Source organism: Chamaea fasciata, unplaced genomic scaffold (assembly GCF_029207755.1).
Source record: "Chamaea fasciata isolate MVZ Bird 193981 ecotype frontalis unplaced genomic scaffold, bChaFas1.0.hap1 SCAF_5, whole genome shotgun sequence".
NCBI classification, from domain to species: Eukaryota; Metazoa; Chordata; class Aves; order Passeriformes; family Sylviidae; genus Chamaea; species Chamaea fasciata.
This window is the reverse complement of record NW_027094090.1, coordinates 44687439-44703829: the sequence shown is the minus strand read 5'-3', so window position 1 is coordinate 44703829 and position 16391 is coordinate 44687439. Positions and strand designations below refer to the sequence as shown.

General features: G+C 39.8%; 1 protein-coding gene across 3 annotated transcripts in view; it reads left to right on the top strand.

The window, feature by feature from the left end:
- TMCC3 (transmembrane and coiled-coil domain family 3) overlaps positions 1-12311 on the top strand; it is a 56900-nt gene extending 44589 nt beyond the window's left edge. For all 3 annotated transcript variants that reach the window (XM_066183386.1, XM_066183387.1, XM_066183385.1), the window contains exons 2-4: positions 1245-2143; positions 3635-3770; positions 6965-12311. In XM_066183386.1, the coding sequence (XP_066039483.1) occupies positions 1245-2143; positions 3635-3770; positions 6965-7267 (1338 nt within the window). In that variant the 3' untranslated portion in view covers positions 7268-12311. The remainder of the gene's footprint in view (positions 1-1244; positions 2144-3634; positions 3771-6964) is intronic.
- The last annotated feature ends 4080 nt before the right edge of the window (positions 12312-16391 follow it).

The following is a 16391-nucleotide window of genomic DNA, read 5'->3' as shown; positions in this document are numbered from 1 at the left end:
TATTTGGAAATCAAACTTTTATCATAGTATCTCTGACATTTGGAAGCAAAGAGTAGTTAAAGCATTTCACAAATGCATCTTTAAGAGACTTTAATATAGCTTCTGCCTTGTCTCTGCAATGGTCTTGCCTGGGCAATTATATTTGTTCCCTCTGGTATTAAAGCTCTGAAAACCCATAATGGCTAGAGCATTTGTTAAGCAGTCTCTACAGAAATGACACTGTGGCAGCTGCAATGAAATCCACTTTGTCACATAGGCAAAACCAAGATGGTAATAAGGATGGACGTATTTTGTTTAGATCATTCTTCTCATGCCTCTCCATAACTATTACTTTATATAAGGAAACACTTTTAAAGTTTTGTATCAGACTGTCTTGCCTTTCTGTTGAGAAAGATAAAATGATCTGTGGTAAGTGTTGTGACTGAGTTGTCTACTTGTTTTTGTTGGTGCTTCCAGGGAGCATCTAATGTGTACAGATCCCATACTTGACTGAACTCAGTTTTCTTTCCTGAGTTTCTTTCTGTAAATCAGTGAACCTCCTATTAAAACAGAATTAGCACAGCAGATCAAGTTGTTGAGCACCTTCATCAAGCTGGAGAGTCAAGTACAGGCCAATTCTTTCTCCATGCCCTGTGCTTTAAAAAACAGCAGTCGCTTCCAGTTTGCAGCATACACTAAATTTTCAAGAGCTTTCTTTCAGCTAGTTTTTCAAAAACTTTGAATTGTGGGAGGAATTTGAATGGGATGTACCAAAAAAGGTATTAAACCTAGGAAAATATACTGAACAGTAGAGCACTGCTGTAGAGGGAAAAATCTGTTTACGTCTCCATTGATGCTTGACCACTTCTGAGAGAAAAATGGAGTGATTATCAGCCATGGTCTCTTTGTAACTCTCAATAATAATATATAAAGGAATTTTTTCTAACTAGGTGTTATTCTCATTTTGTGTAAAATTGTAAGTGTTTCTGAAAAGCTTACAGTGACTCTATAAGCTAATCTGAATAATTTTCTCTCCAATTCATCTTTGCTCTATTTTAAGAGAGACAAGCAGTTCCTTGGACTGTTTATTAACCTGTAGTAGTCAAGAAAAATACTGCTTAATTTCAAAGAAAAGTTTATTATGCTTTGCTCATATAAGCTACTTTATACTGTGTACTTGATATAATTATATGTGGAAAAGTAAACTGGATGTTTGATTTTTTAAAAAAATCAAATTCCATTTACCTCCTTTTCTTTTCTCTCAGGTGGAAAGACATGACATGAATACTCTGAGTTTACCACTTAACATCCGCCGTGGAGGTTCTGATACCAACCTGAATTTTGATGTACCAGATGGGGTCCTAGAGTTTCACAAAGTAAAACTCAATGCAGATAGCTTGAAACAGAAAATCCTCAAGGTTACAGAGCAAATCAAGGTTGAACAAACAGCTCGAGATGATAACGTGGCTGAGTATTTGAAACTGGTAAACAGTGCAGACAAGCAACAGGCTGGGCGCATTAAGCAAGTCTTTGAGAAAAAGAACCAAAAATCTGCCCACTCCATTGCCCAGCTTCAGAAGAAATTGGAACAGTATCACAAAAAGCTCAAGGATATTGAACAAAATGGATCTTCCAAAGCTACCAAGGATACTTCCAAAGATAACTTGAAAGATGTTCAACATGGAAAGTCTCGTAGCACTGGGCACGGAACAGAGAGCAGCAAGTCAGGCGTGCCGGGTGTATCTTTGACACCACCTGTCTTTGTTTTCAGCAAGTCTAGAGAGTTTGCCAACCTGATCCGAAACAAATTTGGTAGTGCAGACAATATTGCTCATCTCAAAAATACCCTGGATGAATTTCGGCCAGAAACGAGTTCTAGAGCCTATGGGGGCAGTGCCACCATTGTTGCCAAACCAAAATACGTTAGTGATGATGAATGCTCAAGTGGGACCTCTGGATCAGCAGACAGCAACGGGAATACTTCCTTTAGTCCTGCTGTGGCAAGTACTCTGGACAGCCAAGGAAAGCTTTCCATGATTTTGGAGGAACTAAGGGAAATCAAGGAGACACAGTCCCAATTAGCTGATGATATTGAGAATTTAAAAACCCAATTTAAAAGAGACTATGGCTTTATTTCTCAGATGCTACAAGAGGAAAGATATAGGTATTTTTTTTTAACTGTTCTCTTGAAATGACTTTTTAACAGATATAGAAACTATTTGGAAAGTGTGTGTATGTGTGTATGTGTGTGTGTGAGAGAGAGAGATTTCAGAAGCAAGAGGAAAAAATAATTTCAATCAGTATCTGGCACCAACACGTTTGATTCCTTCCAACAAGTGAAAATACACATAGAATATTTATATTTCCTATCAAATGAAATATATAGGAATTTTTTTTGTCAAAGGCTGATCAGGAAACTCTCTCCACTATCATAGTTTTTATGTGAATAATGTGAGTACTGCGTATAGGAGATGCCAATGGTTTTATAGCTGGTGGAAGGATTCTCATCTGATGTGACTCAAAAAAGCTAACCAGTCTGTGGTGTAGCAGAACTGACTGACAGCTGATAAATATACCCTTGACTCCTGAGTACCTTGTCCAAATACTTTTCACACACATTGCTATCTTGTGGATGCAATGTCACCTTGTACCCTGGTGTAACACACAGCTGGGAGATGTAGTTTTAAGTGCTGTAGCACAACTTCATCTTGCATTTGTTACTTGAAAATTAATTCTTTTGTCATACTCTGTGAGAAGTGGATGATATGTTCTGCAGAGAGCTTTCACCTGCTGTACCTATATCCCATTTTTCTTATGGCTTGTTTAGATGACTGTCAATTCTTAAAGTCTTTACTACACGAGTGGGCAAAATCTTGGTATGAACGATATTTCATGTCTCCTTCCTTATAGTTCTCGAAATACAACAAAAGACTGGATATCATGTGGTAATATAGGGAGGAAAGAATAATGAAAGTGGCCTACTGAACTCATTACTTGGTTTCAGGAGAAGGCAGAGTGGCCTTTTCTGACAGCTCTCTGCCAATAAAATCTCAAGCCTCCTGCTACCCATTTCTAGACAATTTTGCCTCCATCATTTTTGTGCTGACTGCAGTGTTTACTTGTTTGTCTGTTAAATCAAGTGACAAACTCACAAAAAAAATTTCTAGTTTGCTGGTGATTTGCTTGAACTGCTTTACCATGTAGAAGCATGCCAGAACAGACTGTACATAAATGGCAGAACCCTTCAGTTGTGTATGAGAGAGAACATATTTTTCCTGTCATTACTGGCGAGCTATTAACTGGCTCATAGTTACTTATAAAACCATATCTTCTTGGCTAAATGAAGAGTGAAAAATGTGAGTTGGATATCCTTAGGCACTGTTTATATTTGATATAATTTGCCAATGATGTACAAATATTTGCTTTTTAACACCTACTGCCAGCAAGAAACACTCAAAAAAAAGATTTCTGATAGCTGAATAAAAGTTTATGGCAAGTTCACAAAGTTGTTACTGATTGCTATATACGCTTCGTAATGCCAGTCAGACTAATGCATTGTTTGCTGAGAAATTACCTTTTAAAATGTGCAATTGTTTTCATGATTTGGCATTACTTGAACAGAAGGCACTAAATTTAGACCTCTTTTCCTAATAAGATACGAAAGATTGGAAGACCAGTTAAATGACCTCACTGACCTTCATCAACATGAGACAGCAAACTTGAAACAAGAGCTAGCCAGCATAGAGGAGAAGGTGGCGTATCAGGCCTATGAGCGATCACGAGATGTTCAGGTACTTCTTTTCCTTATCACAGTCTTCTAATGTTTTGTAGAAATCTTGTACCATGACACACTTGCATTTTTCTCCATCTTTTAAAGTAAGGAATATGGAGAAAGATTAAGCCCATGTTTTCTCTGTTTTAAGGTGAAAACCCAGCATGCTGAATCAGTGACAGTCTCCATTTGTTTCTCTGGATTCAGGATTTTTTTCTGCTGGAACTGATGATATGGTCTAGGCAGACTTGTGGTTGAAGAATGGCCTGTTTTAATTTCTTTCACAAAGGAGGAAGGAATTGAGTGTCCTTGTGTTGTGTGACATAACAGTTCTGACAGTGTCCTGACAGAAACCTCTTGCTCAGACTTTCTCCAATATGTAGTTTTATCACTGGCAAGGTTTATTATAAATTGAGCTTAGGGTAAAAAGTAAGAGAGCTGATTTATAAATAGGCTTGTAGATTAGCCAGTTATATATAATTAAAGAGTTTTTAAGCCATGGTCACAACAACCTCTATAATCAAAGCTATGGGGTGTGTTCACCTTAGAGATGAGTTGTAGTCATGTCTGACTTCAATCAAAAGCCAGTAATAATGCATACAAGTATGTCCTGACAACATGTAATTACATATGTACTTGAGTATTTATATACAATACAAGCACTTACATAATGCATAATATTTCCACTCAAAGTCTGAGGAAGTGGTGAAAAATGGTGAAAACACATTATGCCTTACCTATTCATGAACAACTGAGGGATGCTCAAAGACTGTCGTCATATTGGCTCACACGGTAAAAGAACCTGAAACCTGACCTGTATACACCTGTGCTCACATTTCTAAACAGAGAGAGTGCAGGCAGCAGGATGATCAGAGTTTATTAAATGTGAGTTAGGAAGGGCCTGGGAACAGAGTGGGAAAGGGATGGTACTGAATCTAAGGATACTACAGGTTTTGTTGTAGGTTTAAACAAGAGAGGTCTCTCACAGGTTTAAGGAAAAGAGGACTGCTTTCTGTGAAGGCATCTTGAGGATGTAAAGATGTAATGAAACCTGAGTTGTCCAACAGAAGGGCTGTGAAATATTTCCTAACTCATTAGCAGAATCCTGGAGGAGTGTCAGAGACTTTTAAAAGACTCCTGGAGGAGTGTCAGAAACTCCTAATTGAAGTGCTGTGTTGATACAACCTTGTTTCTTTTATCTCTGTACAGTTGGGCCCCTTTAAACCTATCTCTTTGGGGCTTTGGAAAATTAGCTAAAATAGAGTAAAAGGATTTAAGCTCTGGATATTTTGAGTAACTGCCTAACTCTGTCGCTAAAGGATGTACAGATAGTTTTAAAGATGTGTTCAGCCTCTCAATGCAGATATCAGACTTTTGCAGCTGGACTTTCTCTAAAGCAGCACAGGACAGTTTGAGGATAACTTACAGTCAGAGTGGAAGAAAGACCAGGGAAGTTCATTAGTGTGTAGTGGAGAACATACCTGAACCATAACAGACTTTGTCCCACGCATTAAGAACTGTCTTCTATATTGTTACCAATTCCTAGAGCAGTGAAAGGAAGCAGTCTTGTGTAAGGTACTGTCCCACACTCCGTGGTGACCTTGGTGAGTCACTTGGTAAGCCAGTTCAGCTTGTGAAACAATGCCAAACTTACCCAGCAAGGGAAAGCTGAAAACTCTCTGGGTGTTTATACACAGAGGTTTGGTTTGAAACAGCTTACTGTGTGATCAGGTGAACAACCTTGTTAGTCCAATGAAAGTATCTGGAGTTTAAGAGTGGGGAAGAAAGTAGGGATGCTGGAGCATTGGTTTTCTTTGTCACACTGCGGTAAAAGATTATGTCAAGGTGATCAATCTCCTGAAATTACAGCTTTGCCCCATGTGGTGCCCAAATCCCAACTCCAGCAAAAAGCCGGCATTTTGGCAAGTAAGTGAAGCAGCTGGAAGTTTTTCTGTGTTTTGCATTGGGAGGGCTTAAGCATGGGGGTAGTGTCTTTAGAAAGCATTTTACTCAAAGACCACTTTTAGCCCATCCTCAAGCAGAAGAGAAAGGTCTGCTTTCTTTTGAACAAATTGTGAAGCAGAACAGATCATGTCAGAGAGAATCCCATCAAAGCATCTCCAGAGGTTGTTCCACTGTCTTCACACTGACAGAGGAAGAAGGGCAGATCTCACAGAGGACTCAAGCCCAACATTGTAGGATGGGTAGCTTTGAGAGCAAAATTAATGTAGACCAAGGAGGCAGTGTAACTCAAGTGCTACATGTTGCAAAGTATGTTTAATTAGTATTACATCAAGCCCACTCTAATGTTTTCTATAGGATATACAGAGAAACTAATTTTCTTGCTGTTTTGATGCAGTGATAGTTGCTGTGGCAACAGCTTTTCTAGTACTTTTTATCAAAAGTATATATAGGAAACAACTGTCATGAACTTTAAAGTTATGGTACTTTTTCTCGAGCATGAACAAAGAACAAACCTACTGTAGTGGTTTGAAAGCAAACCAAATGAGAGGCTCCAAGTCAGAGATACAATTTAATAGGAAAAAAAGGAAAGAAAGTAAAATAAAATAGATGCAATAATACAAAAGACCACTGACAGAGTCAGAATACAACCTGAGCAGAGTGATGGAAGCAGTCCAGATGAGGTGGTCTTCCTGAAGCAGTGATCCTGTAGAAAGGTCTGGTAGCTCGGGTCCTCTGGAAATCCAGTGGGTAAGCGCCCCTCTGGTGTTCAGAGTCTCAGCTTATATCCAGGCTGGAATGCTTGATTCCTCCCTCTGGGCGGAGCATCTCACAATGGGATGGTGAGTCATGTGATAAGGCCTGATGGGCCCATTAACAGGAGATAGTCCAGGAGGGGGTTATCTGTGAGTCGTGTGGCAAAGGTGCTGATGGGCCCATTAACAGGAGATAAGCCCGAGTGGAGGAGGCAGGGAGCACTGCCTCACCTGGTTTCCACAGTTCATGAAGATGGTGATAGAATATACTTCAACCCAGGACACCTACATTTTGGACAGTGTTATTAGACTTGATTATGCACACTCCTTCAGACATATATGTGCATTTATTTTTTTGAAAGTTGGTGGGTCATTGCGATATTAGCAGTCTATAATAAATTACACTTCTCATTAGCTGATGGATGGCTCTGCAGCTCAAATGTGAAGAAATGTTGAATGCAATATGGCTGCCCTAATTCTTGTTTTCTGTCTCCAGGAAGCCTTGGAATCATGCCAGACCCGGGTTTCCAAGCTGGAGCTCCATCAGCAAGAACAGCAAGCACAGCAGTCTGAAACAGTTAATGCCAAAGTGCTCCTGGGGAAGTGTATAAATGTTATCCTGGCCTTCATGACTGTCATCTTAGTGTGTGTTTCTACTATTGCAAAATTCATTGCTCCTATGATGAAGAGCCGTTTTCATATCATCTGCACTTTTTTTGCAGTGACGCTGCTGGCAATATTTTGTAAAAACTGGGATCATATCATCTGTGCTATAGAAAAGATGATTATACCAAGATGAAGCTGTTGGACTGGCTGTTTCTTTCTTTTTTTTTTTTTTTTTTTTTTTTTCCCCCTCACTCTTTTCTTCCCCTCCCTGTTTTTTAAGCACTGTGTGTATACAAATTCTGGTCTAAATATATAAAAGTATACTTGTTGGCAGTCAGTTGCCTGTTCAATCTGATTTTGTCTAACTGGCTGTATCTGTGATGAACTGCTCACTTAAGTCAGTCTTCTGCCTTAATCCAAAAGGTTTTCCACTTTCCAAACCCATACCCACAAAAGATGATATGATGGTCTGGGAGGGATCCCAGCAACTGCAGGTGTCAGATGTGCTTTTTACTAGGCTGGAGTGCAGAGTGTGATCAGGAGGGATTGTCATAACGTGTTTCAGCTCTGTTAGACTGATAGTTAATTTTCTCTCTGAATCCAACTAGAGTGATAAGCCAAACTATGCAGTCATGTGTATTGATAGTTCTAGATTCTAAATGAATGTGTGTCATTACATGGGATTTTGAGTTTTCAAGACTAACAAAACTTGTTGCTTGTGGTAGTAACTTCTTGCACAGAGTTTATTGTTTGTAAATGAGACCAGTGATGACTATTGAGCACAGTTAGGACTTGTTCTGTCCTGGCACTGTTCCTTATCACATTCAGGAAACATACAGATGTTGGATAAGACTTCCAAAGATGGACTGAATTGAATTATAAGATCCCCAGGCAACTTTGTAAAGGAATTAAGAAGCAAGTAACTGGTAGGTAACTTGTCATCCCCACCAAAGCACTCACTTGTTCAAGCCCTGCAACCTGCAAGGGGAAAGAAGTACATGGAAAGGCAACATTGAGGTTAGCCTTTGTTTGCACTGTATTGTTGGGGTGTTCTAACTGAATGCAAAGCATACAGGTGGTGGGACCCTGGGCACAGTGGATTTCTTTCTTCTGTCAGATAAAGAATGTGGCAGAAACATGAGGGAACAGCTTCTTAAGGGGAGCAGGGAGTTAAACTTCTGTAAATATAGGAACTGTAGACACTCTCAACAAACATTCCTGAAAATAATGTATTAACATGCAGTACCACTACTAGGAGACAGGGCTGGGTTTGTTTTCCCACTGAAATTTGTTTTACTTGATTTAAGTACTGCAAAAAAATTTCCCTGAAATCAGATTGGCTTTCAGCCATGATGTAAAACAAGATCTTTATTAAAAACAAACAAACAACACCACAAAAAAACCCGCCACAACCAGAATTCTTCTCCACTCAATTAAGTGAAAAAACAGTGTCTCCAATTATTTGATGTTCAGTGTAAGTAACTGTGAAAATAATTGTCTTGACATATATTTGCTTTTCAGTTGCAGTATTTTTTATGCTGGTGTTATGGGATGGAGGGCATAGTTTGATGTGTATATTTTTTTTTAATCAAGTGCAATAGTTGGTATAGAAGTTGTGAAGACCTTATTATGAGGAAAGGGAGTGGATGAGGGAAAGGCAGGGAAGAACTCTGACATTTTACTACAGTCAGATAAACAGTGAATAGTTACTATTTGTGGCTTCAGGAACTGAAGAAAGGACAGAATTAACTTAATAAATAATGATATAACTCAGCATTTAGAAAATCCAAATAAAATACTTACAAATATTTAAAGAATTCTTTATACGTGCTAAGTCTTTTAACAGAATCAGGAAGGACTGTGCTGGTTTGCAGTCACTGGAAATGGATTAGATCAGGCACACCCGTGTTATCCTAACCCAGCCCTACCTCATCTCAAGAGGGAAGTGGAGTGGAAACCAAAGCCAAACGAAGAGCCCAACCAAGACCAAGAGCTGGTTCTGATCCTAAGAATGCTGTGACTCTTCCTGCTGTTTTCTTGCCATCTCTATTATAATCTCCATTTTTCTCTTCAACTTGCACAGCCAACTTCTGAATTGGCCTCTTGAGAAAATAGTTGTTTAGCATTTTGTTAAATGGGTTCAGAAGGTCAGATGTGCAGGAAAGGAATACCATGTGTTAATATGTTTACATAAGAAAAACTCCTTTACCTATTGCATGATTATACATTTAATAATCCTCCCAGTGCTGTTTTATGTAGTTGAAATGTTACATCAGGTAGCCTCAAGGACAGGCAGGAAAAAGATTCGTATTTTTCTTATAACAAAGGATGTTGGTGTGGTCCAACCTGGGAATGTGAAGGCTTCTGCTCCAAGGGTATCCTATTACAATTCTGGAAGATGATCTCAGTGCAAAATGAGGGTAGAATCTAAAATCGATAGCTCTACAAAAGATTGCTCACTGTCTTGACAGAATCTTACTGAGCCTAAACTCTAAATTGGAAACAGGAAGGTCTTGCATTGGCTGTACATCTGGCAGAGGACACAGAAAAAGCTGTAAAGTCTGCATAATGTTAGTTATGTAAATTAAAACAACCCAATTGGTTAATGGGCACATCGCTTCTCTAGGTTATTTTCTCTGCTGGGTTTAAATCACTGGAGGATGTGACACACATCAAGAAAATAATAAAAAAGATTAAGTGAAGGGCAAAAGCCTACTTTTGAGTGAAACTGTTGTAGTTTTGCACAGAGTGAGAACGCAGTACCAGGATCTATACCATGTGGAAGGCCACCCAAGGAGGGAGGTCTCCCATCCTGCCTTCGCCCTCCCATTTCCTACCTTGTGCTAACACTGGTGTGTGGTGGAGTCTTCCATATGCCATGTTAGCTCACTAGACTAGAAGAAAAACGTGGTGAGAGGTAGATGGTGCACCACATCTAAAGACTTAAAGGGCTGGTAAAAAGGTGTAATGAGTATGAAGCTGGGATTTTAAGGGAGATGAGCCTTTTTCTTCTTGTTGCAGTGAATCATTAGCTGTCCCTGAAACTGGGTTCCAGGCAGACTCTCTTCCAGTTGTTGGGGCAGCTTCAGTGTAGAAAAGTTCTTCCTGGCTTTTTCCTACACGAAACAGATACAAACAGCCCCAGCATGTGGACAGGCTAGCTGACTGTGTCTATGCTTGGGATCAAAAGAAGGCTGGTGCCTGACCTAGCCAGAGCTGATGTCTCTGCCATTAGCTTCAGTATGGGCATCACTTCCCCCCTTTAGGCTGGGATTATGTATTTCACATGTTAGTGGGTGTTTCTGGCCTGCAGTCTGAGCTCTGCTTCCTGTGAAAGTATGCCTAGGCCAACCCAAAGAATTGCAGTTCTCCTAATGAGCTGAACTCTGTTCAGCTTCTCAGTCAATTAACTGTGTTCTGTCAGGATATCATTTGCTTTTATATTCTCATACAACACATCAAACATTCTTGGGATACTCCTTACACCTACTCATCATGAGCCTCTAAAACACTCCCACTCAACAAAAAGTTGCCAGACAGTGTCTTTTCTGCTTGGTGCTGCCTGGTAGGCAAGTATTTCATTTCACTTTGGTAGTAGTTCTCTGATGGAAAAGCCCTTCAATAAGTTCAGTATAGAACCTGTTCTATAGGCTTTTTGTTTGGAGGTTTCTGGAGACTTAATCTCTTATGAAAGTTAGCACAATTTTCCTGATTTCTCCTATTTCAGCATTCAAGACTAAATGAGGTTTCTTCTGAAAATTGTCTAATGGATCCCTCTGCTAGCTCCAACTATAACTCCATTATTGTTGAAAGTCCAGTTAGTGATTGGCAGGACTGATTGAGATCCAGTTTAAATTCCTTCTTCTTTCTGCTTTATATTATATGCATTCGTGCAGCTTCTCATTTTATTGCACTTCTGTGATGTCTATTTGCTCTGAATTTTTGGGCACTAAAAATTTTCACTGCATTTTAGTTTAATACCAAAATGTTTGCATTATGCAGTGCCTCTGCTGCAGGACATCTATCAATATAGATCTGATGTCTGCGCTCCAGGAAGGATATTTAAAAGCCAATGGTTTCCTTTGAACAAATCATGACTGCTTATCTGGGGAATAGCAAAGTGAAAGGTGAAGACAATTTGCTGTAGGAAAGATACATGATCCACTCACCAGAAGTTGAAGCTAAACAAATTCAGTGTAAGCATAAGGTTCAGTTTTGCAATCATAAGGGTTGCCAGCTAATTATTAGCTACTGAATGACATAATAAACAAGGACTCCAACATTTGAAGTTGAATTTGTTCAGGTTTATGTTTGATACAAAGTTAACTGCATAACAACAACTAGTGCTTTCTGAAATCAAAGTCATTGAACAAGAAATGCAGGAAAGAAACAAGAAAGCATAGAAGCTTGTACTTCATTTAGAAGGTAGGAGAGCAAATTTTCTTGTTTGTTTGTTTTTGTTTTGGGAAACCAAGTCCCTTTCCACTGTGATAGAGACATTTTACTGCTGGATTCAATGATACAACAGAAGATCAACAGAGATTAATGTAATTTAACACTTTAATTTCAGTAGCAGAATTTAATCCCTTTTGAAAGTCCATTTAGGACTAGCAATCAGGCAAATTTATTCTCCAGTATTTTTAATCAACCAAATATATATTTGCTTTCTTCATTCACCATCATGCCAGAACATGGCCTTTAAATACAGGAGATTATAAAGGGCTTGTTTTCAGATTAAGTTGGAATTATCTCTCTGATGCTAATCCTGCACAAAGTATCAGACAATTTTACATTGCAACAGTGAAAGACTAAGAAAAGTTCTATTTTAGTCAATGAAATTGCTTATTTTCCCTGAAAAAGCCAACTGAGATGATGCTGTATATAAGGACTGCGTGAGGCCAAGTCAAACTGTCTTGTATGGTTGATCTGCTGTAGGTTTAGCACATTAAGTTGTACTATTGTTGGAAAGTTTTGCACAAAGCCACCTTTCCTTTTAAGCTGGGGAACCTGGGTCTGGTAGTATCAAGGTGTACCAAAAATTGTCTGCTTTTATTGACTAAAGTTAATTGTCTTGGTGTGTGACCTGCAATGTTTCTCATACTATTTCCATTTTGTGGAGCACTGTGGAAAGATTCAACTATGAAAATGTAATTTTTGTATATTTGGTTGTGTAGTCATGACTGCCTCTAAGGTGCCATTAACATTTTTTTAAATAAAAATATTTACATTTATTTGATGATTAATATTGTTTCTTAAACTTTGTCGGATCTCTCAAACCCCTATCAGTTTTCCTTTCTCAGTAACAAATTATTCAATTGACAGTGATAACGTTAGCCCATTGAGGACAAGGCCCGTTTTTATATACTGACAGATCTGAGCATTCTGCTCTGCTGCAATTTTGACCAAAACCTGTTGAGTTTCATGTACAGTTGTGACATGGCAAAACTGCAAACATCAAACTAGGTGTCATCATTGCTTTTATCCAAGGCTTGTGTGAAATTTGCTATGCAGGTGTTGTGCTATTGTGCCAAGCAGCTGGACTCACTTTGGATTTTTTTTTTTTTAATTTAGAATTAGAAACTTAAGAAGTATTTTAATGTTATTGTTAGAAACCTTGGTCACATGTGCCAAAAAAATAACGTAGCTGACATAAAGCAAAACATTTGCATTTATTAATCATAAAGCAGAGGTCTTGTCAGCTGGCACTGGCAGTCATTGGCAATGATGTTATTTTTATTCCAAGAACAGAGCAGAAACAGTGCCGTAACAGATTGCTTTGCAATCACACAGTACTTCCTATTTTCTCCTATTTGATGAAATGGCACAGGGGCTGCTGTGTCACCTGCAGACTTTCCAAGGTCTTGTCATGCTGAATTTCGCATGGGTTCCTGGAACTTTTTCTATATTATGACTAATTCCATTGACAAACAGCAGCTTCTCTCACAACCACTAATGATTTTGCCCATTTCTGGCATAGGCTGAATAATCCCTGCTAACCAGGCAAACCAGACATTTAAAAAATGCACCTCACTCGTCATCAGTTCTATCACGTGCTCAAACCTCTGGCTTTGGAGAGTGCATAGCACACCTTGGTAACTGCTTTAACACCCAAAATTAGAAGGGCAGAGAGTAAAATACAACAGTTCTGTTTAACAGCACAGAAAGAGAAGTGTCACTTGTTGCCAAGAGGCACCCACTGTGCAGTCTTAGCAGTCACTGGATGAAAAAAGTAACTCTTACCAGCAGTGTACTCTGAAAATACTTCGTGTTGGTGCCCCAAATAACTCCAAGAACCAAAGTTGTGTGACTCTGCCAAAAACCAGCAGAAGGCACCCAAAACTTCATCTGCTGTTATGCTGCGACTCATTTTGCAACACCCAGAACTGCTCTGAACTAGCTGGTCGAGGTAGTGCTAGCAGAGCAGTTGATAAACTTAGTGACAAATTTTTCACGAATGTGTGTGCTTATTTCTCTGCTTGTGCTGCTCCAGAGGATGCAGCAGTCAAATGGCAGGTTCTGCCTCCCCTGGCAAGTGGCACCGTACTGATGTAATTGAAAGGAGAAATTTCCACACTGTAACCTCCTCAGTTCCTGTTTGGATTATGACTTAGGTGACAACTCATTAGTTTTGTGAAGTTGCCTAGTGGATAGATGCTATGTCACCTTTTATGTGTAGCCTACCATATTTAGACAAAAATAACGTGGAGAGGCTGAACTACTGGACAGGCTGGTGCTAGTCACTTTTGGGGTTCTGCAGGACTCCATCCTCTGCCCCGTTCTCTTCAGCCTAATTAGCCACTTGGATGCAGGACTCAAAGGAATACTGAATAAGTTGGTCAATGACACTAAATTGGGACAAGCTCTCGACTCCTTCAAGGGCAGAGACCCTGCAGAGAGATCACAACAAATTAGAGGTGGATGATCACCAACCAAATGAAGCTTAACAAGGAAAACTGCCAGATTGTGCACCTGGGACAGGGCACTCCTGGTTGTGTGTATAGAATGGGGAACAAGAGGCAGCACTGCGGAAAGGGACCTGGGGGTCCTGCTCAATGGCAAGTTGAACATGAGCCAGCAATGCCCTGGCTGCCAGGAGGCACCAAACAACCTGGGATGTCCTGAGGGTGTCAGGCACAGCATCTCCAGTCAGGCAAGGGAGGGGATTGTCCCCTCTGCTCTGCACGTGGGCAGCCTCACCTCAAGTGCTTTTGTGCAGTTTTGGGTGCCACAACATAAAACATTCAACTATTAGAGAGCATCCAAAGAAGGACGACTAGGATGGTGAAGGGGCTGGAAGAACAGCCTTATGAGAATTGGCTGAGGACACTTGGTCTGTTCAGCCTGGAAGAGACTAAGGAGAGACCTCACCACAGTCTGCAACTTCCTTGTGAGGGGAAGTGGAGGGGCAGACACTGATCTCTTCACTCTCATGACCAGCGATGGGGCTTGAGGAAATGGCATGAAACTGAGTCAGGGCAGGTTTAAGTTGGATGTGAGGAAAACATTTTTATACTCAGAAGGTGGTTGGAGACTTGAAGGGGCTCTTCAGGGAAGTGGTCACAGCACCAAGCCTGGCAGAAGCTCAAGAAGGGTTTGGACAGCCCTCTCAAACACATGGTGTGACTCTTAGGGTGTCCTGTGCAGAGCCAGGAGTACGACTCAATGACCTGATCAGTGTCTTCCAAGTCAGCATGATTGACTATGATCCTATGATACCCTATACCTTAGGACAAGCTTGAAGTTGGCCATTGCTGAGCTTCTGAAAGAAGCAGAGACATGCTTTTGACAGAAACTTTAGGAATTGAGCTTGCATTTGATGTAGTCATGATCCCTTCAACCTGCTGAGTGTGTGATTCTACCCACCTGTCTGTGTAAATTTGGAAAAACTTTAGTAATTGTGGCTAGAATGGAATCAATCTAGTGGAAATGAAAGCACAGTCAGGACAGAAGCATGTAAATAGGAAAACAATATACATGGGAAAAAACCCTTATAGCCTAAAAATTTCCCTTTATATTTTTCTGTTGAATACCACTTTAATGAGTTGTTACTTGTCAGGAGAACATCCTTTTCCTCTGTAGTCACAGACACTTGGTGATAAAGACAGAAGATCAGTACAAGATACTGTATATCCAGGCTGAACAGAAAAGAACACAATGCCTGTGCGGTCAGCAGTTCCATACAACTCATCTGTCTGACTAATAGCTTAATAAACTGCCTTAGGCCTTAGTCCTCTATGCTAAAAATTGTACTCTGGTCCTACTGAGCTTAATGGTGAAATCCCTATGAGTTTAACTGGGCAAGACTTATCACAGCACTATGGCACTTAAAAGCAATTCTGTCTTTTGACCTGTAATGCCAAAAATATTCACTTTCTCAGGCAATCTACCTACCACAATGCATGGTTTTAAGCATACTACTTAGTCACAGACATCTCTGCCACAATTGTATGGGATGGTGAAACTATTGGATGCCTTCAGGACCTGCTGACTCAGATGCTGAACAGAGCTTGTACTCCCAACAGTAATTCCCCACTTGGCTTCTATCCTGTCAGGCTGGATTCAGGTCAAGGTGACATCGACTAAGCATGGATTGAACTACATGTACGACCTGCAGCATGTGTACATAACAACAAAACCTTCTCTAAAGATATGCCACTGGGCTACAGGAGCTTGAGGATTTATCTAATCTGGCAACTATTTTCAGCTTGCTCAACTAAGGCAGCAAAGAAGTCTAAATGAGCTTTCAAATTCAAGACTTTTTCTGATCATACTTACTCAGTATACTCCTCCAAAGACTGTATCTGCAAAATGCACATATTGAAATGAAATATTTTCCTGGGCTTCTCTACATATTTTACAGCTCTTTATACGTGGCGCTTTTTTTGTGTGAGGATAAACCTGCTGTTCTGGGAAATGTTGATCTACCCACAACTAATATGACATTTAAAGAGTCACAAACAATCTCAAATACTGTTGATCAAAAACTGTAAGATCTCTAAATGAAATCTCTTTACTTTTACTCAAACCACAGGGAACTTCAAGTGTCCCTTAAAGAGACTCTTTTTTTATAAACTACTGAGACCTGTAGCTGCATAAATTACTATTTTTACAAAAAACCTGCCTGTGTTGTGGGAGCTGTTTCAAAAATGGGAGTTTGCTGCTGTGGGAATAATCCTTTTTTTATATAAACATGTTATACATGTTTCCTTTATGTACTGAGTTAGAAGAGAAGAGAAATCAAACAAACCAACCCCAGTATGTGGTTCCACTCACTCCCCAACAGGATGGTTTCATTTCCCCCCCATATTTGTCTAGTA